Raw genomic sequence first — 25588 nt, forward strand, 5'->3', positions numbered from 1 at the left:
CTCAGTCCGGGTAGACTCACGTTATTACCCAGGAGCTGTTCGTCTACCAGGGAAAATACTTACATCAGGAGGACTCTATACAAAAGCTACTTAGAAAAAACGAATTGCCTCACCTCTCTTCTGACGTTGGCGGAGCTGGCGAAATCGTGCACCAGGTCCAGCAACTCATCAGCGTACTGGACGAACTGGTCGAAGGACTCGAAGGCGGCCAGGGCTCCGGTGCGGTGGTGACACTATCACATGCTAAAGACGCTCTTCATCAAGCAGATAAGAGAGTACAAAAGACACCAATGTATCTGATCTCTCCACTTTTGAGTGATTTCTGAGCCACCCGACTTCTCCTCAAGGAATTCGCGACCGGGACACCTCTCTCGTGCTGAATGCACTCAGTATTTTTAAATTTTCTCACACCCCTCACCTCCACCAACCAAAGACACTCCTGTTAACGGTGACATGCTCAGTCCAGGTACACTCACCTTATTACCCAGAAGCTGTTCGTCTACCAGGACAAATACTTACAGCAGGACGACTCTATACAAAAGCATTCTCAGTCCGGGTAGACTCACGTTATTACCCAGGAGCTGTTCGTCTACCAGGGAAAATACTTACATCAGGAGGACTCTATACAAAAGCTAGTTAGAAAAAACGAATTGCCTCACCTCTCTTCTGACGTTGGCGGAGCTGGCGAAGTCGTGCACCAGGTCCAGCAACTCATCAGCGTACTGGACGAACTGGTCGAAGGACTCGAAGGCGGCCAGGGCCCCGGTGCGGTGGTGACACTTCCTCATCGCGGCGGCGGACAGTTCCGCCGGTATACCCTCCTGGTCTTGGGCGGCTGACAACTCGATCTCTGATTGGCTGATTGGTATTCTGGGGAAATATTTTGGTTTTTTAACTATTTGTCTTGTTTTGCCGTGTGGTTCCCGACACTTTAGAATATAACCACTCCATATCTTTCCCATGGCCGTCGTAAGAGCGACTAAAGGAAGGGATAAATAAGCAAATATCATTAAGAGTCTGGAAAATGACATAGGATACCTTTAATCCCGACAAAAACTATGGTTCCCGTGGGATTAGCGAAAAACTTGTTTCCTTTCGTGGTAGCGGTAAACTCACGCGAACGAAGCTGCTGGTAAAAGCTAATTTGTACAATGAAGTTTAAAGATTTTTAATTATAAATATGCAAAATTTCAAACAGACTCATTCAGTAGAAAACGCGTAAAGAGAAAACAAACAAATAAACTTACTATCTTATTAATAATGTTAGTTGGAACAATACTGATACAATAGTCGGACTTAACGCTAAAAGCATCATCAAAACCCTTTGGGACCACCATTGGGAACCAGAGTAATTAAGTGGTTGTTTTCACTTTTTTTTTCAAATTATTTTCACTTATTACTTAAATTGTCTTACAGAGCATCGAATCGGTAAGGTGCCTGGTTAAGAAGCGGGTGGCGCAAAAAGGAACAGACCAATGACTATTTCCGAAGTGACGTACCTACATTAGTTTGAATACTAACCGATGGTGTAACGGTGAGGGAAAACATCGTGAGGCAACCTGCTCGTTCAGGCAACAGGTTTTGTGACTATGATCGATCCAATACGGGATAAGTTCCCATGCAAAGGTTGCGGAGGTCAGACGGGTGTCGCTTCGTGTGAAAACCTGACTCACCCAATCCAGGGTCCATGGTCGAAGTCACACACCGCACTCCTCTCCAGAGTGAGGATGCAACCGGGACTAAAGCCAGTACTAAGAAGACCTTAATTGTATTAGCCTCACCGAATCCAAGGTCCATGGTCAAAGGCAAACCCCGGGCTCCGATGCAACCGTGACTAAAGCCAGGATTAAAAAGACCTTATTCAGGTTGGCTGGAAGAGATCCCACTTAGGGATAAGCCCGCCTTTGTACTGTACTGTTTTTATTTGTAATGTACTTCCTTTAGTGAACAATAAAGCATTTATTTACTTACTTATTTACCTTAATTGTGTAATAAAATTTCACTCACTTGCATGAAGAGAGTTATGAATGTGGATGAAGCGAAGGAAATATGCAGAGATCGTGGCAAGTGGAAAGAGGTAGTCTCTGCCTACCGCTCCGGGAAAGAGGCGTGATTTTATGTATGTACTAGAGGCCGCCCGCGACTTCGTCCGCACGGAAACCCTATCAATCCCGCGGGAACTCTGGGATAAAAAGTAGCCTATGTGTTATTCTGGGTCTTCAGCTACCTACATACCAAATTTCATGGTAATCGGTTCAGTAGTTTTTGCGTGAAAGAGTAACAAACATCCATACAAACTTTCGCCTTTATAATAGTAGTAGGATGTATGTATGTATGTAATTTCACCCACCTATTAGGGTGGCCCGTCGGCAGTATGAACTGGAAGTGTACCACGCCCAGTTCCCCGGACAAAGCCAGGTGCTGGAGGCAAGTGATGTCGTATGACGTGTAAGCGCGGCGCACGTAGACCTCAAGGGCTGCGTTGCATACCTGTAAAATTATACATACATACATACAGTCACGTCTATATCCCTTGCGGGGTAGACAGAGCCAATAGTCCCGAAAAGACTGAATGGCCACATTCAGCTGCTCTGCTTAATGATGGAATTGAGATCCAAATAGTGACAGGTTGCAAGCCCATCGCCCAAAAAAAAAGGATCGCAATTTTATAAGCCTATCCCTTAGTCGCCCTTTACGACATCCATGGGAAAGAGATGGAGTGGTCCTATTCTTTTTCGTATTGGTGCCGGGAACCACACGGCACAAAAACGGTAAAACTATTACCGTTTTAAAAAATAAATATTAACATACACACATAGTCACGTCTTAATCCCTTACGGGGTAGACCGAGCTTATAATCTAGAAAAGACTGGAAGGCCACGTTTGGCTGTATGGCTTAACCAGCTGTGCCCGCGACTTCTTCCGCGTGGAATAGTTATTTTGGGCATCATTGAAGCCCTCAAGGATTAATTAAGAATTTTCCTCGTTTTTTTTTACATTTTCCATTATATCTTCGCTCCTGTTTAGCGTGATGTTAGGTATATAGCCTAAAGCCTTCCTCGATAAATGGTCTATTCAACACAAAAATATTTTTTCAATTTGAACCAGTAGTTTCTGAGATTTGTCTACCCCACAAGGGATATAGACGTGACCGTATACATATACATATATGTATGTATGTATGTACGTATTATTAACATCGTAGTCGGATATAAAGGGAAATACAATGTAACGCTAACGGGACATGATTAAAATCACCTTTTGTGATAACTTGAGTGTAGCCCGAGGCGGTATTAACAATGTTGCTATATCGTTAAACATACAGCACGTAAATTCTAATATTATTTTATTATATTAGCTTTATAATGTTGTTGTATGTTTAATGCCGTGTGGTTCCCGGCACCAATACAAAAAAGAATAGGACCACTCCATCTCTTTCCCATGGATGTCGTAAAAGGCGACTAAGGAATAGGCTTACAAACTTGGGATTCTTTTTTAAGGCGATGGCCTAGCAACCTGTCACTATTTGAATCTCAATTTTATCATTAAGCCAAATAGCTGAACGTCGCCTAAAAAAGTCTTTTCAAGACTGTGGGCTCTGTCTGCCCTGCAAGGGATGTAGACGTGACCATATGTATGTATGTATGTTAAATAAGAAATTATAAACATCGGAAAAATTACTACGCGACTTAAAATATTCAGAAGTTCATTTCCATAGATTGTATGTTAAATTAAGAAAATTATAATTCGGAATAATTACTACAGGACCTTAAATGTGTAAAATTTTTTTTTTTATAAATTGTATCATATGTTAATTAAGAATTCAGAAAATTAAGTCCTTAAATATATTAAAATTTCATTTTTAACGATAATTTTTGAAAATTCTTTTTATATAATTTGTTCATTGTAATGATTGTTGTTTCTTTCTCTCTAACATCAATACATTACCGAATATAGTCCCATATTTTATATCAAAATTTTGATTTCGCTAAGTCTTAACTGTAAATTAGGTAAGTTATAACAATACGCTTCAATAGTTGTACAAAAAAAACCACTCTGTATCTGATTTTAAATCCTTTGAAGTCTAATTAACTCGGCTATAAAAAGAAAACTTTTATGAAAATTCCTTTCAATGGTCAGAAGAACTTACATTAGGTACTTAAAACTAACCCGAATACAATGAATTTGTTTATTAAAAATTGTCGCAACATTGAAGAAAACCAAAATGGTACGATTCTCTTGCCCGAAGGGGGTAGACAGATACTACATCGTTTGCACATACAGACATCCTACTAATATTATAAATGCGAAAGTTTGTGAGTATGTCAGGATGTCAGTTTAGATGTTTGTTACACATTTACGAAAAAACTACTGAGCTGATTACGATGAAATTTGGTATGTAGGTAGCTGGAGACCCAGAATAACATATAGGCTATCCCGGAGTCCCCGCGGGAATGATTCCATGCGGTCGAAGTCGTGGGCGGCCTCTAGTACCTACATACGTACATATAATCACGTCTATATCCCTTGCATTGTAGACAGAGCCAACAGTCTTCAAAAGACTGAAAGGCCACGTTCAGATGTTAATCTTAATTATAGAATTGACATTCAAATAATGATAGGTCGGTTATTCTAAAACTAATATACATACATATAACTTAGAAAATATAATTTGCAGAAGAGGACATACCACCGTTCAAGCCATTTAACGTCACATACAAATGGATAACAAGAATCATGACTTTAGGCATGATGTATCCTAACCCTAAAACCGATAAATGGAGGCTTCTGGCAATTGGTAAGAAGTTAATTTAGGACAAGTTAAATAATTATTTATAGGAATGACGTGTAAAGTTCTTTATACTATTAGCTATCCATACTACTATTAAAGAAAGAAATATTTGTATTTTAGTGTGTTTGTAACGTATAAACTCAAAAAATACTAAACTGATTTTGATGGAAATCGGTACTGCTTTCGGTAATGTACCAAATTTTAATCTAAATCGGTTCAGTATACCTTTAGAATATACGTAGGCTAGTTTTTTCAGGGAATTCCCACAGAAGCGATACCCCGCGCGCAAGCTAGTGTAGTTATAAAGAAAATTCACTTGCGATCCACACAAATGAATGGAAATTATGTCTCGCACAACCAAATTATCCCAAACAATGAAACCTTTGCCAACTCAATCATTAAGCCAAACAGCTGAACGTTGCCTATCAGTTTTTTCAAGACTGTCGGCTCTGTCTGCCCGCAACGGATATAGACGTGATAATTTGTATGTATGTTAGGAAACATTTGAACGAATTAATAAAATAAAATTGGATATATTTTTTATATTATTTCCACATTCATTCATGTTTTTTAATGTAGACAATGTGCATTCGTCCACAATGTAGTTTTAATAGATCTATATTTGCAAATTGATGTCCGATGAAAATGCTGCAGTGTGCAGTTTGTTCCGCCGCTTCTTCTACACATGCGCTTTGGAAGCGGTAGTAGGTATAATTCGATTTAAGTGATGTGACGTCAATACCTTGTATCCAATTTTGCAAATAAATCTATTCTATTCTATATCTTGAGACAGTATTTTTTAACACACGCACTTTTTCTCAACTCATTTTATATTGTACATACATACATATGATCACGTCTATATCCCTTGCGGGGTAGACAGAACCAACAGCCTTGAAAAGACAGAATGGCCACGTTCATCTATTTGGCTTAATGATAGAATTGAGATTCAAATAGTGACAGGTTGCTAACCCATCGCCTGAAAAGAATCCCAAGTTTGTTAGCCTTTTACGACATCCATGGGAAAAAGATGGAGTGGTCCTATACTTTTTTGTATTGGTGCCGGGAACCACGCGGCTCTTTTTTTTTTTTTTAAACTCATTTTATATTGTCTATATAATTACGATTATCTCAGTGATAACAGGCGCATTTGTGGCACCCTACGTCATGATTACCACGCTAGAAATGTGGAGATACATCATGGAGAACGACCTTGCCAACGTGATTAGAATAAGCACTGTGTCCGGTCCATTCGCTTCAGGAATACTTAAGGTAATTGTTAGTGTGGAGAGGAATTCCCTCGTTTTTTTTTTCACATTTTCCATTATTTATTCGCTCCTAATAGTTGCAGCGTGATGTTATATAGCCTAGAGCCTTCCTCGATAAATGGTCTTTTCAACACAAAAAGAATTTTTCAATTTGAACCAGTAGTTCCTGAGATTAGCGCGTTCAAACAAACAAACAAATTCTTCAGCTTAATAATATTAGTATAGATTCATGTCAAGAACTACTGGTTCGAATTGAAAAATTCTTTTTGCGCTGAATAGACCATTTATCGAGGAAGGCTTTAGGCATAACATCACGCTGCAACTATTAGGAGCGAAGAAATAATGGAAAATGTGAAAAAAAAAACGGGGAAAATTATTCATCCTTGAGGGCTTCAATGATGCCCAAAATAACTGTTCCACACGGACAAAGTCGCGGGCACAGCTAGTTGGGAAAAAAATCGTTATAACACCTAACAGCTGAACGTGATACGTGTCAGCGTTTCAAAACCGGTAGCTCTGCCTACCCTGCAAGGGGAATTGACGTGATTATATGGATGGATAACACTCCTTTAATTTCCCATGGACGTCGTAAAACGCGACTAAGGGATTGGCTTGTAAACTTGAGATTCTTCATTTCGGCGATGGGCTAACAACCTGTCACTATTCGAATCTCAATTCTATCATTAAGCCAAACGCCTAAACGCGTGGCCTATCAGTCTTTTCAAGACCGTCTGCTCTGTCTACCCCGCACGGGATATAGACGTGACTATCTATTCACTAAACAATCCATTCGTTCCCAGATGTCGCTCTTCTACTACAAACGCCGTCAAGCTGAGACAATAATCGATGAAATATCTCGAGACTACCTCTTACACGACGCTGCGCCGTACAAAATACGCAAAATTATCCGGGACAATATCAAAACTAACATGATCTACGAGAAATTCTGGACGGGCTGCGTTTTCATAGCTGTGTTCACATTCCCTTTGAGCGCAGGCGTCATGAATGCGTATAGCAATATAGTAGAAGACAATAATGCATATATGATAACGGATTTGAGGAATCCTTGCGCTGCCGAGCCCGATGACAGATTCTTGTCGCCGTATTTTGAGGTGATTTTTCAAAAAATTTAATCGCCATTTAAAACTGATCTTGACTGATATAAAAATGTGGTTCCAGGCACCAATAAAAAAAATAGAACCTATAAATACCTTTCCCGTGGATGTCGTAAAAGGCGACAAAGGGCGTATATCGAGGTGATTTTTGCAAATAAATCGTAATTTAAAACTGAGCTTGACTGATATAAAAATTTGCCGTGTGGTTCCAGGCACCAATAAAAAAATAGGACCACTTCATACACCTATGGATGTCGTAAAAGGCGACTAAGGGATAGGCATATAAACTTGTAATTCTTATTTTAGGCGATGGGCTAGCAGCAACCTTTTCACAATTTGAATCTCAAATATATCGTTAAGCCAACAGACAAAAGACAGGTAGACAGTGCCAACATATGGCAGCAGAAGAAAATGTTGCAGTGCAGTTTGTTACCGCTTCTTCTGCACTGACGCCTTGGAAGCGGCAGTAAACTTAGTTTTAAGTAATTCATTTGACGTCAACCAATGTTGTTAAACCATACGTTTTGACAATTATTAACGATATGAAGTATCCGATAATAATTAAAAAAATTTGAATTTTGAATACAAAAAAAATCTTTCTTTAAGATATATAAAATGAATTATACGTAAAAAATATTGTATGTATAAGAAAACATATCTTTACAGATCATGTTCGCCTACACATTCATCTGCTGTTGCGTGTACTTCGTACATTTCAGCTGTTACGAATCATTCATAATGGTGTCTCTGGGACACGCGTGTTTGAAATTACAACTGTGTAATGCAAATTTAGACGACGCCATTTTGTTGCAAGATGTTGAAGAGAGGAGGAAAGTCATTGGAGATATCGTTCGTGAACATAATAGGACATTACGGTAAGTTGGTTGGTGCGTGGATTGTTTTTTTATTTAATATCTTTATTGCACAGAAATAAATATACACAGTTACAAGAAATAGTTAACATAGATAGATATGTATTTATTTATTAAAAGACTAAATTTTTTACAGCTTGATAACAAATGTGTGTACAAAATTTATAATGCAATAAATACTTAGTGCCGCGTGGTTCCCGGCACCAATAAAAAAAAAGAATTGGACCACTCCAAAGCATTTCCATGGATGTCGTAAGAGGCGACTAAGGTATAAGGCTTATAAGCTTCTACAATGGACTAGCAACTTGTCACTATTTGAACCTCAATTCTAATCATAAAGCCAAACAGCTGAACGTGGCCTATCAGTCCCTTCAAGGCTGTTAGCTCTGTCCACCCCGCAAGGGACATAGACGTGAATATATTAATAAATGTGTAGGCAACCTTCTTGGTATACGCCATAGAAACGGTTGCTATGATGTTGTTTGTTAGTGAGATGTCCAAAATATTTTTTATATTTGTAAAATATTCTTAATTTACACGTTGAATAATATAGACATTTTAAACTGATTATTTTCTCCTCTTTTCTCCTTCTATCTTCTGTAGGAATAAATAACTTTAATAACTATCCTTCCTACTATTTGAATCTCAATCCTATCTTAAAGGCAAATAGCTGAACGTGGCCTATCAGTCTTAACAAGACTGTAGGCTCTGTCCACCCCGCAAGGGACATAGACGTGAATATATGAAATAATGAAAAATTTAAAACCGTTTTCAGATTCGTGGCCACCATACAAGACACTTTCCAGACATGGCTCGGAATTGTGACAATATGTCTGCTGGCGCAGCTGTGCTGCTGTTTATTTTATATAATGGAGGTAACCTACGTGTTAATTTTGCGCAGCGCCATCTAGGCATCTCGAGCGCAACTATAAACTTACAAAGCATTGTGTAGCGTGAATATTTATTTATTGACAATATCCAGTAATAACAATATTATACATACATACATACACACATATAGACACGTATATATCCCTTGCGGGGTAGACAGAGCCAACGGTCTTGAAAAGACAGGTATGCCACGTTCAGCTTTTTGGTTTGATGATTTTCATTGAGATTCAAATAGTGACAGGTTGCTAGCCCATCGCTTACAAGAAGAATCCCAAATTTATCCAAATTATAAGCCTGTCCCTTAGTCCCCTTTTACGACATCCATGGGAAAGAGAAGGAATATAATAGGAACAATAATATAAAATGAACAATTTTATCGTTTTGCTTGAGAAAATCACATCTTTCCACTTGCCACGATCATTGCACACTTCTTTCGCTTCATCCACATTCATAACTCTCTTTATGCAAACTCATCGGTTACTCTTGACCAGACCTTATCATTTTAACACCCCCTTTTTTATTTTGAATTACTATCTTCTTCCTCCTGGCGTTAGTTCCGATTATATCCTCACCATTCTGGAGAGAAGCCCGGGGTGCGTTGTCTATGGATTCTGGATTTTCGTCAATATATATTTTTTAAATTATATATTTTTTTATCACGCGTTTCATAAATTGTATGGATAATTTTCATAGACGATATACACGAAGAGAGTTATGAATGTAGATGAAGCGAAGGAAGTATGCATAGATCGTGGCAAGTGGAAAGAGGTAGTCTCTGCCTACCCCTCCGGGAAAGAGGCGTGATTTTATGTATGCATGTATGTATGTAATTTTCATAGACGATAAACTCGTACTATATTTAAAAAAAAAGGAACTACAAAACTATTGATTTCTTTATTTTTTTTTATAACAGTTTTGAGTGCGTATGACCTCAAACTGTTGGATGTTAAGCAAGATGGGACCTAAGGTGGTAGTTAGTGGTGGTGGTGGTTTCTGGTTATACATCTGCTCATTCCGTTTCAGGGCTACGGATTCGACGAGAGATACGCAATCTTCACCATTGTTGTAATTCTCTACATGTACCTCATCTGTTACCGGTCACACCAATTGAAATTAACGGTTAGAATATTATTACACGTCTCACACATCTTTATTTATCTAGTTCACTTCATTTTTTAAATTTATTTTGTTATTCATTATTGTAACAATTAGGTCAAGGGTCAGGTCAAGAGTACACGAAACCGCCGAGCTTGCATGAAGAGAGTTATGAATGTGGATGAAGCGAAGGAAGTATGCAGAGAGCGTGGCAAGTGGAAAGAGGTAGTCTCTGCCTACCCCTCCGGGAAAGAGGCGTGATTCTATGTATGAATGGAACAATTACAATTTGTAAATTACAGTAAACGGAATTAATGCTTATCATTATCTTAATACAAAGAAAAAAATAGAACCACTCCAACTCTTACGCATGGATGTCGTAAAAGGCGACTAATTGATAGGCTAATGAACTAGGGATTCTTCTTTTAGGCGATGGGCTAGCAACCTGCCACTATTTGAATCTGAATTCTATCATTAAGCCAAACAGCTGAACGTGGCCTGTCAGTCTTTTCAAGACAGTCGACTCTGTCTACCGCGCAGGGGATATAGACGTGATTAAATGTATGTATGTATGTTTGTTTTCAGGCGGAGGAGACACCGACCAGGATCTACTGTTGCGGCTGGAACGCCGTCCAGGATATAGACTTGTGGAAGATAATGCCTTTTATGATATCCCGGTTCCAGATTCCCGTTCAAATCAAAGCGTTTAAATTTTTCGTGTTTGATATGGAGTTTTTCATATTTGTAAGTAATCCTAATTTGATACATACATACATAAAATCACGGCTCTTTCCCGGAGGGGTTGGCAGAGACAACATCTGTCCACTTGCCACGATCTCTGCACACTTCCTTCGCTTCATCCACATTCATAACTCTCTTCATGCAAGCTCGGCGGTTTCGGGTACTATTGAACTGACCATTAGTAAATTTTTTTTGTGCAAAGAAGTTTTAAATAAATTAATTGATAATAGGTATATTTTTGCATCAATATATATTTGTTTGTTTGTTATATGTTTACTGTCCAGAAATTAACACAGTTACAAAAATTACGTACGTACGTAGTTATAAAAGAAACTAGCGGTCCGCCCCGGCTTCGCACGGGTGGACATATTTTTGTGTTTTATATTTTGAAATAAATTTATTTCAAAACAAATTTATGCCTATGTCACTTTTGAAGATCTATTCTATATCTGTGCCAAATTTTATCAAAATCGGACCAGTAGTTTTTGAGTTTATTCCACACAAACATACAAAAATACAAATCTTTCCTCTTTATTATTAGTATGGATGTGGATGAATCACTTGCAATGACGGATTAATCCACTTATATTTACACAACTACATAGTTGTGAAACAATATTATATTATTTTTATATGATTATTATCTTTGCAGATAGTGAAGACCGCATATTCTATGTTCACTCTAATGAAAAAATAAATAAAATTTCATCACGTAAAAAACAATGACTTCAAGACATTTTCACAACATGCAAAAAATTTCATCAATAAATTTTTACACGAACCACAATCTGTATATAATTTTAATTCATTCTTACATATAATCACGTTTTATATCCCTTAAGGGGAAGACAGAGCCACGTTCAGCTATTCAGCTTGATGATAGAATTGAGTTTCAAATAGTGACAGGTTGCTAGCCCATCGCCTAAAAGAAGAATCTCAAATTTAAAAGCATACCCCTTAGTCGCCTTATACAACATCCATAGGAAAGAGATGCGAGTGGCCCTATACCTTTTTTCTATTAGTGCCGGGAACCACACGGCACGGAATAACTATTATATCAATATTTATTCTCGTCTCGTTAGACGGCCTCTGTGGCGCAGCGGTAGTGCACTTGTCTGTGTCACCGGAGGTCCCGGGTTCGAATCCCGGCCAGGGCGTGATGAGAAACGAACTTTCTCTAATTGGCCTGGGTCTTGGATGTTTATCTATATAATTATTTATTCTAAAATATAGTATCGTTGAGTTAGTATCTCGCAACACAAGTCTCGAACTTACTTCGAGGCTAACTCAATCTGTGTAATTTGTCCCGTATAAATATTTATTTATATTAATATTTATTATCAATTGAACACCTAGACAAGATTTAAACTACTCACCGCCGCGTTGGTGTGATAGAAGAAATCGTGGAGTATGTCAAATATGGAAGTCTCCGACAGTATCAGCTTCTGAAGGTTCTCCGGGTGAAAGTCGTGACCGTACATGTCCACGGCCGACAAGAATATTGACTCCATCTGGTTGTGACGAAGCTCGTAGGCGGGTTGGTGAGCGGCGATTAGGACCTGGAATTAAGTACATACATACATATAGTCACGTCTATATCCCTTACGGGGTAGACAGAGCCAACAGTCCCGAAAAGACTGAATGGCCACGTTCAGCTGCTCGGCTTAATGATGGAATTTAGATCCAAATAGTGACAGGTTGCTAGCCCATCGCCTAATAAAAGAATCACAAGTATGTAAGCCTATCCCTTAGTCGTCTTTTACGACATCCATGGGAAAGAAATGGGGTGGTCCTATTCTTTTTTGTATTGGTGCCGGGAACCACACGGCTCGGAATTAATTACAAGAATAGAATAGAATAAATTTCTTTTCAAAATACAAGGTATCACTTATTGACGTCACATCATTTAAATCTAATTATAACTACTACGCGCTTCCAAAGCGCATGTGTAGAAGAAGCGGCGGAACAAACTACACTGCACCATTTTCACCGGACGTCAATTTACAAATATAGGATCTCTTAAATCTAAATTGTGGACGAATGCACATTGTCTACATTAAAAAACATGAATGAATGTAGTACAGAATATCATAATCAACATCATTCATACATACATATTACCACGTCTACATCCCTTGCGGGATAGACAGAGCCGACAGTCTTGAAGAGACTACGTTCAATATATAATAAAAATCCTAGTAAGTCAGTCAACCAGTTACCTGTCTAGCTCTGACTATCACCTCCGCAGCTGTCAGTCAGTCAATCAGTTACCTGTCTAGCTCTGACTATCACCTCCGCAGCTGTCAGTCAGTAAGTCAGTTACCTGTCTAGCTCTGACTATCACCTCCGCAGCTGTCCGTCAGTCAGTCAGTCAATCAGTTACCTGTCTAGCTCTGACTATCACCTCCGCAGCTGTCAGTCAGTCAATCAGTTACCTGTCTAGCTCTGACTATCACCTCCGCAGCTGTCAGTAAATCAGTTACCTGTCTAGCTCTGACTATCACCTCCGCAGCTGTCCGTCAGTAAGTCAGTCAATCAGTTACCTGGCTAGCTCTGACTATCACCTCCGCAGCTGTCAGTCAGTCAATCAGTTACCTGGCTAGCTCTGACTATCACCTCCGCAGCTGTCAGTAAATCAGTTACCTGTCTAGCTCTGACTATCACCTCCGCAGCTGTCCGTCAGTAAGTCAGTCAATCAGTTACCTGGCTAGCTCTGACTATCACCTCCGCAGCTGTCAGTCAGTCAATCAGTTACCTGTCTAGCTCTGACTATCACCTCCGCAGCTGTCCGTCAGTCAGTCAGTCAATCAGTTACCTGTCTAGCTCTGACTATCACCTCCGCAGCTGTCAGTCAGTCAATCAGTTACCTGTCTAGCTCTGACTATCACCTCCGCAGCTGTCAGTAAATCAGTTACCTGTCTAGCTCTGACTATCACCTCCGCAGCTGTCCGTCAGTAAGTCAGTCAATCAGTTACCTGGCTAGCTCTGACTATCACCTCCGCAGCTGTCAGTCAGTCAATCAGTTACCTGGCTAGCTCTGACTATCACCTCCGCAGCTGTCAGTCAGTCAGTCAACCAGTTACCTGTCTAGCTCTGACTATCACCTCCGCAGCTGTCAGTCAGTCAATCAGTTACCTGTCTAGCTCTGACTATCACCTCCGCAGCTGTCAGTAAATCAGTTACCTGTCTAGCTCTGACTATCACCTCCGCAGCTGTCCGTCAGTAAGTCAGTCAATCAGTTACCTGGCTAGCTCTGACTATCACCTCCGCAGCTGTCAGTCAGTCAATCAGTTACCTGGCTAGCTCTGACTATCACCTCCGCAGCTGTCAGTCAGTCAATCAGTTACCTGTCTAGCTCTATCACCTCCGCAGCTGTCAGTCAGTCAGTCAGTCAGTTACCTGTCTAGCTCTGACTATCACCTCCGCAGCTGTCAGTCAGTAAGTCAATCAAACGGTTACCTGTCTAGCTCTGACCATCACCTCCGCAGCATAATTACAAAAAAAAATCTTTTTTACTTTACAGCTTTTTTTACAGCTGCCAGTCAGTGAGTCAGTCAGTCAATCGGTTACCTGTCTAGCCCTGAGCGCCACCCGGCTGTGCTCGGCCCTGTGCAGCGACGTCAGCTCGTTGAGAGTCGCCGCCAACTCGTCAGTCAGACCTGGCTCGTTCGACCACAGGTGGTCAATGAGTAATGTCACCTGTGAACATGACACATATTGTGAGATTTATACATACATACATACATAAAATCACGCCTCTTTCCCGGAGGGGTAGGCAGAGACTACCTCTTTCCACTTGCCACGATCCCTGCATACTTCCTTTGCTTCTGGAACTGTTTCTTACGTGGAAGTGAGAGTGGTACCATTCTTTTTCGCATTAATGCCACCGGTAACCGCACGGCATATAATTTAATAAATTGTATGTATGTATGTATGCTTAGTTTAGACACCAGTCTCTCACAAGACTTAGATTGTGGAGAAAAATAACATACATATGGTCACGTCTATATCCCATGCGGGGTAGACAGAGCCAACAGTCTTGAAGACTAAATGATAGAATTGAGATTCAAATAGTGACAGTTTGCTAGCCCATCGCCTAAAAGAAGAATCCCAAGTTTATAAGCCTATCCCTTAGCCGCTTTTTACGACATCCATGGGAAAGAGATGGAGTGGTCCTATTCTTTTTTGTATTGGTGCCGGGAAACACACGGCACGAGAAAAATAAAGAAATTTGAATTTGTATGTAAATATTGTTACAACATACCAACAGATTCTTCTTGGGCACCTGATTGTGTGAGAATATGATGTTGGCCACGGGCTGCATGTCATCCTTGTAGCGTTCGCGGAGCGCCGCCACGCACTTATCGTATGAACCTGTGAGATATACCGATTTGATTTTTATTTATATATATATATATATATATGTATATACATACAAAGGAAAATAAGTATAACACTTTAAATAATCCATTACCAATGGCAATACTTATTTCTTAATAATATACATATTATAAAAAATACGTATGAAAAATACACGTGTTAAAACTATACAAAAATAAATGAATTAGTTACGAGGACTGTTTTATCGACTGGAGTTTGTTATACTAGCGCCTTCTATTGGAAAACAGTATAAATACTGCAGACATTATTCGCCAATGGATGGCGCTAGTGCGTTAAACATGTTTTTTTTTTTGTTGTAACCAACTGCACTGCAGTATTTTCTTCAACAACGTCAACTTCACAAATATCATCAACATCAAGTAATCATCAGATAATGTGTTCTTACCTAATTGGAAATTGCACTCCACTTGGTAATACTGCTTGAGGAGATCGTGGACTGCCGCCTTCATCCTACCTCGGATCCCATTCCTGGATCAATCAATAATTTCCATGGATTAAGCAAAAAAGAAGCAGAAAGAGAGCAAGAAAAAGAATTTTGATCAAATAAAGGAATAACAAAAAAAAAGAAATAAAAAAAACACAGAGAAAAGAGATGAATGGAGTACGCTGACAAAATTTAAGAGTAGAAGTTAAAAGTACTTGGTTGGTACACATACATATTATTTTTATTCAATACGGACAATTTTAAGTCTATGGATAAATCATCCATTGCAAGTGATTTCTCTTATAATTTTGAACGATTTCTTGTAACTGAAGATATTACAAAGAATTAAACAAGCATGTTCAAGATATTATTGTTACGTAGTAATTTTTATTAACAAGAGTAAAAAAAATCTATTTTAAAAAGTTTGTGGCTCAATTCTATCATGAAGTCATTACAGCTGAACGTGACCTTTTAGTATTTTCGAGACTGTCGGCTCTGTCTACCCCGCAAGGGACATAGACGTAATTTTATATTGTATATAAAATATATAACAAAATATCCAGTCTCTTCAGCGCTTTGTCTACCCCGCAAGTGATTTAGACGTAACTATATGTATGTATGTTGAATTACGCACCTGTATCTCTGCACCAGAACGACCAGCGCCTGCGTGCTCATGAAGAACACGTCTCTGTCGGCGCGCTTCGCCAGCGACGCGGCGTGGCTGCGAATCAAAACAATATATATATATATTAAAGGTAAAAGGTCAGGTCAAGAGTACCCGAAACCACCGAGCTTGCATGAAGAGAGTTATGAATGTGGATGAAGCGAAGGAAGTATGCAGAGCAAGTGGAAAGAGGTAGTCTCTGCCTACCCCTCCGGGAAAGAGGCGTGATTATATATATATATACATATACATATAATCACGCCTCTTTCCCGGAGGGGAACGTTCAACGTTTGTCGGTTATATATATATATATAACCGACAAACGTTGTTTTGCCATATAAATATCTTTTTGAGTATATTTCTAGTCAAAAAAAATGTTAAGGGTGGACAACCCTTATCACTGAGGTGTATGAAAAATAGATGTTGGCCGATTCTCAGAACTACTCAATATGCTCACAAAATAATAATATTAGAAAATAATTATTGTGACTTTTAAATATCTTATATTATAAGATATTTAACAGTTAATATGCAGAATTTAAAAGTCACAATAATTCTTTTCTGATGTCGCAAAAATAGACTTCTAACAACCTATTTGAATCTCAATTCACATCATAAAGCCATACAGCTGAACTTGGCCGCCATTCTTTTTGCGTTGAATAGACCATTTATCAAGGAAGGCTTAAGGCTATATATAACATCACACTACAACTAAAAGGCGCGGCACAGAGCTTGTAAATTATAAATCTCAACTCACTGGTCAATAACGCTGGCTATCTGCTGGCTCGGGAACTGAGCCAGCACACTTGTGATGTTCCTCTCGTAAAGCGCCATCAGTTTCCTCACTTTCTTTTCCACAGCTATGGGTATCCTGCCGGAGGCCGATGATAGAACCTGATGAGGAAAATAAATAATAAAATTATCAATTCAAAAGTACTCGAAACCGCCGAGCTTGCATGAAGAGAGTTATGAATGTGGATGAAGCGAAGGAAGTGTGCAAGAGATCATGGCAAGTGGAGAGATGTAGTCTCTTGCCTACCCCTCCGGGAAAGAGGCGTGATTTTATGTATGTATGTAATTCAAATTCAAATTTCTTTATTTTTCTCCACAATGTAAACATGACACAAACTTATACTTAGTAAAAGTAACATGTCTCTCACAATCTTAAATAAGTTTAACTTAAGTTTAACTTATTTAAGATTGTGAGAGACTTGTATCTCAACTAAGCAGAGCTTGTATCTTAGTACACCAGCCTCTCCCCACGAGGTGAATACAGCATAAAAGTATCTACTATGGTTTGCCAATAAAAATGGAGATTGGTTTCCCTTTACAAAAACAAATAGATGGATAAATCAGACAGTAAATTGTCAACTAAAACAAAGTATACACTTATTTAGATATAGAGGCCGCCCGCGACTTCGTCCGCATGGAAACCCTATCAATCCCGCGGGAACTCTGGGATAAAAAGTAGCCTATGTGTTATTCTGGGTCTTCAGCTACCTACAAACCAAATTTCATGGTAATCGGTTCAGTAGTTTTTGCGTGAAAGAGTAACAAACATCCATACATCCATACAAACTTTCGCCTTTATAATAGTAGTAGGATAAAGGGAGGAGGAGGTAATCGATTGATGCTCACCTCTTGTAACTCCAACAAAGGCAGCGAGGGGTCTCTGAGGCTGGACATGAACTTCTCCACGATTTCCCGCAGACGAGGCGTGTTGTAGGGCTCCGGGAGGCAATAACCTGCAACGTGAAGATGTTGTCAAGCCAAACAGCTGAGCGTGGCCTATCAGTCTTCTCAAGACTGGTGTCTACCCCGCTAGGGATATAGACGTGATTATATGTATGTGTGTATGAAGATTTCTATGGCGAGAAAAAACGGCTGAGCGTGACCTATCAGTCTTTTCCTAGACTTTTGGCTCTGTCCACCCCGCTAGGGATATAGACGTGATTGTGATATGTATGTATGTATGAAGATTTCTATGGCGAGAATAAACAGCTGAGCGTGACCTATCAGTCTTCTCAAGGCTGGTGTCTACCCCGCTAGGGATATAGACGTGATTATATGTATGTATGTATTGAGATTTCAATGGCGAGAAAAAACAGCTGCGCGTGACCTATCAGTCTTTTCAAGACTGGTGTCCACCCCGCTAGGGATATAGACGTGATTATATGCATGGTTCCGGTTCCGGTTGTTGAATAGTAAACACCATCCGTCAAGTGTCCGCAAAAATAAAGTGAATATTCGTATTAAAAGTACTACCGAATTAACTGCTGTCTGAAAACGAGAACAATAAGTGACAACGAACATATCAGTTATTAAAAACAGTGGGAATATTAAAAAACAAGAACGTTATAACACATTATTTCAGTGTGAAATTTTTGAGGTTATAATTTAAATAATTGAACAACGACTACAAAAGTGACAGTTGACGACAGTGACATTGACATTAAGTGGAGCACAATAGATCAACCACAACTTCCAAGACGTTCAAGTGTTGCCATTGCACAAAGCGAAAAATACCAACTATGGAGGGTCAATTTAAAATACTCTTTGATCAAATGAAGCTTGAAATGGAAAACCAAACACATATTATATTTGAGAAAATTAACAAGAAGCTAGAACCATTGATAGAAGAAAATAAAATCATGAAAAATAAAATAGAAAGATTAGAGAAAAGGATCGATTATTTCGAGAAGGAAAAGAAAAAGAATAATATCCTTCTTTTCGGTTTACAAGAAAAAGAGAATTCTTCACAAGAGCTACTACAAGAAATACAAAAAAATATTGAAAATCATTTAAAAATTACTTTGGAGGCAAACGATGTTTCAACAATCTATCGTATCGGTACCCAGACAGCAAATAAAATAAGACCTGTTCTTATTGTTTTCAACAACAGCTGGAAAAGATTACAGATACTAAAAATGAAAAAGAGCCTAAAAGGTATTTACGTCACTGAAGATTTTCCAAAGGGAGTGCTAGAAAAAAGGAGGGAATTGAAACCAAAACTTATAGAAGAACGTGCGAAAGGAAATATTGCATACATAAAATATGATCAACTGATAGTGCGAGAAGGAAATCTTAGCAAAGAAAAAAGAAAAAGAGACCAATCCAGCTCGCCCGAAAACCAAATTACAGCTAAGAAATCAACAAATAAATCAACGAAAGAGATTAGAAGGAACGCATATGATCTGATGAGACCCAGATCAAACTCATTTTCCCAAATTCGCAACAATTCAAACCAATCCAAGTAGCAATCACAAATTAGCAACCAGAAGCGGAACAACCCCAATCCGGCTGGTCCCCGTGGGGTTGACAGACCACTACCCCCCAGAAATGCATCTTTTAACAAAATCAAGAATAAAAGAAAAATATATCTCGCAACTTTAAATGTTAGAACGTTAATGTCTGATGACAAATTACAAGAACTTGAGGAAGCCATAAGTCATATAAATTGGGATATTATCGGTCTTAGTGAAGTAAGAAGACTTGGTAAAGAGATAAGGGAATACAAGGAATATGTTTTTTGTTTCTACGGAGAAAAGAGAGGTTCACATGGAACGGGGTTTTTAATAAAAAAATATCTGAAAGACAAAATTATAAGTTTTAATGGAATATCAAATAGAATTGCAGTGCTTAAAATACAGCTGCCAGAATTTAAACAACCGTTCACTATTATCCAAATATATGCACCCACAGAAATAGATTCAAAAGAGGCAAAAGACATATTTTATAAAGATCTGACACAATTAATACAAAATACGACTAGAAATATTATCCTTATGGGAGACTTTAATGCCCAAGTTGGCAGCAAAACAAACAAGGATGAATTTGTGTTAGGAAACTACAGTAGTGCTGGTGACAGAAACAAGAATGAAAATGGACAAAGACTTGTCGATTTAGCTTTTGCAAATAATCTTAAAATAATGAATAGTTTCTTCAAAAAGAAAAACTCAAGAAAATGGACATGGATGTCTCCGCGCAAAGATAAAAATGAAATCGATTTCATACTAACAAGAGACAAACGTATATTTAGCGACATTGACGTTGTTAACAATTTAAATTTCAGTACAGACCATAGAATGGTTAGAGGTACTATATTACTCAGAAAAAACAAATCAAGAAAACATATTACCTCCTGCAACACGAACAAAATTACAAGATCATCATTGGAACAAAATGTACTTAATGACCTAAAACTTGCATTACATGACCTCGAAAAGCATGACACATTACAAAAAAGATATGATTCTCTGGAAACAAACCTAATTAACTTAAATAAAATTAATACAATAAGAGAAAAGAAAAACAAAATAGGTGAAGAGGCCCTAAAGCTTATGGAGGTAAGGAAAGAATTGTTGAAGGACCGTAAACAAAACTTCACAACCATCTCAACCCTCAGCAAAAATATAAGAACGGCAATAAGAAAACATAAAAAGGAGGAGAGACTGGAGATACTAAATGAACAAATAGAAAAGACAGGAGGTCTTAAGAAAGGTCTGAAACAATTAAGAGAATACACGCAATGGATACCCAACATGAAAACCAAAAACAAAAATAAATCTACCATAAAAAGATCATCTATAGCAAAAATAGCGACTGAATTTTATAAAGACTTGTATAGCCAGATAGACTTTACAGAAATCAGAAAGAAAAAATACCAGAGCTCTGAAGAAAAAATACTTTGCATACTAGAAAGCGAAACAATTAAAGCTATAAGATCATTAAAAAATGATAAAGCCCCTGGTGATGACAAGATCTCTAGTGAACTATTAAAAGAATCCCTCCCAGTTACATCCAAACACACAACGAATTTATTCAATGAAATATTAGAAACTAAGCAAATACCAACTCAATGGGCTAAATCGACAATAATTTTACTCCATAAAAAAGGTGATAAAAACGATATTAACAACTACAGACCTATATGTTTAATGTCTAATTTATATAAGGCCTTTTCTAAAGTCATTCTTGGCCGAATTACGAAACAACTAGAAGAAAATCAACCAAGAGAACAGGCAGGATTTCGCTCTGATTATTCAACCATAGATCATATACATGTGGTAAAACAAGTTATGGAAAAACTTAATGAGTACGGCAAACATTACTACATAGCATTCATCGATTACAGGAAGGCCTTCGACTCCATAAATCACAATTATATTTGGGAAGCACTGCAGAATCAAGGAGTACACATGACATACATAGAAATTATTAAGGAAATTTACAAAAACAGTACAGCACAGGTCCAACTAGAAAAACAAGGAGAAGAATTCAGTATTCGAAGAGGAGTAAAGCAAGGCGATCCACTCTCCCCAAAATTATTCACGGCTGTATTAGAAGAAATATTTAGGAAGTTAGACTGGGAAAATTTTGGAATAAACATTAATGGCGTTAATTTAAATCATTTGAGATTTGCAGATGACATCGTGCTATTTGCAGAGAAACCAGATATATTGCAAAATATGATACAGCAACTAGATCAAGAGAGTAGAAGCGCGGGTCTTTATATGAATTCTGCGAAAACAAAATTGATGACAAATGCGGTAAGAGATACCATAACACTAGGGAAAGATACCATCGAATATGTAGATGAATACATATACTTAGGTCAATTAATATCTATCAATGATCAATATACAAAGGAAATCAGCAGAAGAATAAGTACAGCTTGGAAACGTTACTGGTCGTTAAAGGAAATTTTCAAAAATAAAACCATCCAACTCTCAACAAAAAGCAAGCTTTATAATACGTGCATTCTCCCATGCCTCACTTACGGGTGTCAAACATGGCCCACAACTATGAAAAACAATCAGAAACTAGCAGTTTGTCAACGCAACATGGAGAGAAGCATGTTGAACATAAGATTGCGGGATAGATGGGAAAACACGAAAATAAGAAAAAGAACTAAATTAAACGATGTTATACAAAAAATAAGAAAACTGAAATGGAACTGGACCGGTCATATCTTGAGAACAAATAAAGAAAAATGGACCAAGGATTTAATGGAATGGTACCCTAGGAACGGCAAAAGGCAAAAAGGACGCCAAATCAAGAGATGGTCAGACGATCTACCTAAAGGATGGAGAAGGTCAGCTAGAAATAGAGATGAGTGGAAGGCGATGGGGGAGGCCTATGTCAATGGACAACCTGACCAACAACTGGTTGCTGATGCATGAAGAACACACACTTCATTCCAAATCAGCTTATTCTGTGTAATGAAATAACAATGTACAAAGTCAGCGAATAAAGGCTATTTATTATTATTATTATATGCATGTATTGAGATTTCTATGGCGAGAAATGGCGAGAAATCGCCATCTCAAAATGCAAATATAAAATATATACGAGTATTTTTATTTAAAGATGGCTATTTCATGGATTGGATTGGACCGTAAAGCTGAACATGGCCATTCAGTCTTTTCAAGACTGTTGGCCCTGTCTACCCCGCAAGGGATACAGACGTGATTATATGTATTAATGTTATTTTCAAAACTGCTGCTTTTCGGGACACTATCTATTAACATATAAAATAACCCACAATGTAATTCAGTGGTCCTAATCTTTCTTTTTTTATTCATGCCGGGAACCACACGGCACAATTTTTTTTTTTAATTAACATCACAAATAACATAGCAACTTACCAGCCAACGTGTTTTCCAATATGGCTCTGTACTTGTTGTGCGCGTGATTCAATTTCTCCGACACGGGGGAATTGTCCTCCAGCGGGAACTGTCCCTTGTAAGGTTGGGCGGTGGTCACTAGGGAGGGGTCGTCCAACTCTGTAAAAAAATAATAATTATATATTAATTTAACAATTTATATGCTCATATAATCGTACTTGGGGATTCTTATTCTTTTTTAATGCTTTCTTTTTAAGTCGATGGGTAAGCAACCTGTCACCATTTGAATCTCAATTCTATCATTAAGCCAAACAGCTGAACGTAAGCCACGTTCAGCTGTCAGTCATTTTTAAGACTGCGGGCTCTGTCTACCCTGCAAGGGATATAGACGTGACTAAACGTATGTCTATATTACATTTTATATTGACAGCTAAACATGGCCTCTCAGTATTTTCAAGACTGCTGGCTCTGTCTGCTATATCTATTCCTTGTTTAAAGTCATTTATTTGCGTCAAACCATTGGTTGACCTCAAATTTTGTGAGAGCAAAATATATGACAATTATAAAAAAAAAAAAAATATTATATATATAGTCTATATAACATACTTATCCTCTCCAGAGTGGTGAGGATGAAACCGGGACTAAAGTCAGGCGGAAAAATATACATACATACATACAGATAAAATAGGTTGAATGAATAATATGAAAGTAATAATAGTAATGTTAATTAATATAAATATATAAATAAATATAAATATATACGGGACAAATTACACTGATTGAGTTAGCCTCGAAGTAAGTTCGAAACTTGTGTTACGAGATACTAACTCAACGATACTATATTTTATAATAAATACTTATATAGATAAACATCCAAGACCCAGGACAATCAGAAAAAGTTCTTTTCTCATCATGCCCTGACCGGGATTCGAACCCGGGACCTCCGGTGTCACAGACAAGCGTACTACCGCTGAGCCACAGAGGCCGTTAAGTAATTAGCTTACCTAGTGTTCCTATAAGCGAGCCCATGTCCAGCACAGCTCCAGGGCGGAGGTTCCACGTGACCTTGCCTGACTCAGGGGCGGACAGGGTCATCACCATTTTCATAACCTGTTCACAAATAAAATTAATAAAATAGAATTTTCAGTGTGTCAAATCGGTCCAAATTTTCATATAGACATAACATACTATACATATGTATTATATATAATCACTACATAGTATAAAACAAAGTCGCTATTTTAGTCTGTTTGTCTGTATGCTTAAATCTTTAAAATTTAATTTTGATGCGGTTTTTTGTAACAGGTAGAGTGGTTCAAGAGGAAGGTTTTTATGTACAAGAACATTTATAATTTTGCACCCGTGCGAAGCCGGGGTGGGTCGCTAGACATATATATATTCCGCAGGGTAGGCAGAGCCAACAGTCCTGAAAAGACTGAACGGCCATACTCATCTGTATTCAAAAGTGACGTGTGGTTACGGAACTTTACAATAGGACCACAATCTGTCTCATGGATGTCGTAAAAGGCGACCAAGGGATAGGCTTACAAACTTGGGATTCTTTTTTAGGCGATGGGCAAGCAACCTGTCACTATTTGAATCTCAATTTTATTTTAAAGCCCAATAGCTGAACGTGGCCTATCAGTCTTTACTAGACTGTTGGCTCTGTCTACCCCGCAAGGGATATAGACGTGACCATATATATGTATGTATGTAGATTCCCCGCTGCTATTGGCTGAGCGCATCATCTTCTTGGCTATGAATAAACACACTTCATGTACTTAACATTTAATATGTATACTATATATAAGTACTACATACAATATGTTAGTTGGATGTGTCACATTAGTGACATCTCCTCCAGCCTTTTAGATACCGCTGGCTCTATCTACCCCGCAAGGAATATGATCATTATGATTCATACGGCCTCTGTGGCGCAGCGGTAGTACGCTTGTCTGTGACACCGGAAGTCGCAGGTTCGAATCCCGGCCAGGGCATGATGAGAACCGAACTTTTTCTAATTGGCCTGGGTCTTGGACGTTTATCTATATAAGTATTTATTATAAAATATAGTATCGTTGAGTTAGTATCTCGTAACACAAGTCTCGAACTCACTTCGAGGCTAACTCAATCTGTGTAATTTGTCCCGTATATATTTATTTATACTAACCTCGATTTCAGCGTACGGCTGCCCCTTGTCAACATGGCCGCCATCTTCGATGAGAGTATTGATGAGTTTCCCGGCAGATGGCGCTCTCAGTTTGGACGGATCCTTCTCCTTCTCAAACACCACGGTCTGATTACCAATCACGATTCGGTATTTGTCCACTTCGTCTTTCAAATACGTGGTGTAGGAAGCACCGTCTATCGACAGCAGGATACCTGGGAATTTTATTTGTAAAGATTAGAAGACGGCCTCTGTGGCGCAGCGGTAGTGCGCTTGTCTGTGACACCGGAGGTCCCGGGTACGAATCCCGGTCAGGGCGTGATGAGAAACAAATTTTCTCTAATTGGCCCGGGCCTTGGATGTTTATCTTTATAAGTATTTACATACATACATACATACATAAAATCACGCCTCTTTCCCGGAGGGGTAGGCAGAGACTACCTCTTTCCACTTGCCACGATCTCTGCATACTTCTTTCGCTTCGACCACATTCATAACTCTCTTCATACAAGCTCGGCGGTTTCGGGTATAA

At 38.5% G+C, this 25588-nt stretch overlaps 1 protein-coding gene across 3 annotated transcripts in view; it reads right to left on the bottom strand.

Moving 5' to 3' along the window:
* LOC106131003 (acetyl-CoA carboxylase) overlaps positions 1-25588 on the bottom strand; it is an 88737-nt gene that overhangs the window by 29458 nt on the left and 33691 nt on the right. For all 3 annotated transcript variants that reach the window (XM_013329969.2, XM_060952958.1, XM_060952957.1), the window contains 12 exons: positions 25060-25271; positions 23894-23999; positions 22911-23048; positions 17902-18008; positions 17021-17157; positions 16234-16320; positions 15561-15643; positions 15039-15148; positions 14345-14473; positions 12151-12333; positions 2351-2490; positions 660-870 (listed from right to left, as the gene is read on the bottom strand). In XM_013329969.2, coding sequence (XP_013185423.1) covers positions 660-870; positions 2351-2490; positions 12151-12333; positions 14345-14473; positions 15039-15148; positions 15561-15643; positions 16234-16320; positions 17021-17157; positions 17902-18008; positions 22911-23048; positions 23894-23999; positions 25060-25271 — 1643 coding nt within the window. The remainder of the gene's footprint in view (positions 1-659; positions 871-2350; positions 2491-12150; positions 12334-14344; positions 14474-15038; positions 15149-15560; positions 15644-16233; positions 16321-17020; positions 17158-17901; positions 18009-22910; positions 23049-23893; positions 24000-25059; positions 25272-25588) is intronic.

Source organism: Amyelois transitella, chromosome 30, assembly GCF_032362555.1.
Source record: "Amyelois transitella isolate CPQ chromosome 30, ilAmyTran1.1, whole genome shotgun sequence".
In the NCBI taxonomy this organism is placed as follows: domain Eukaryota; kingdom Metazoa; phylum Arthropoda; class Insecta; order Lepidoptera; family Pyralidae; genus Amyelois; species Amyelois transitella.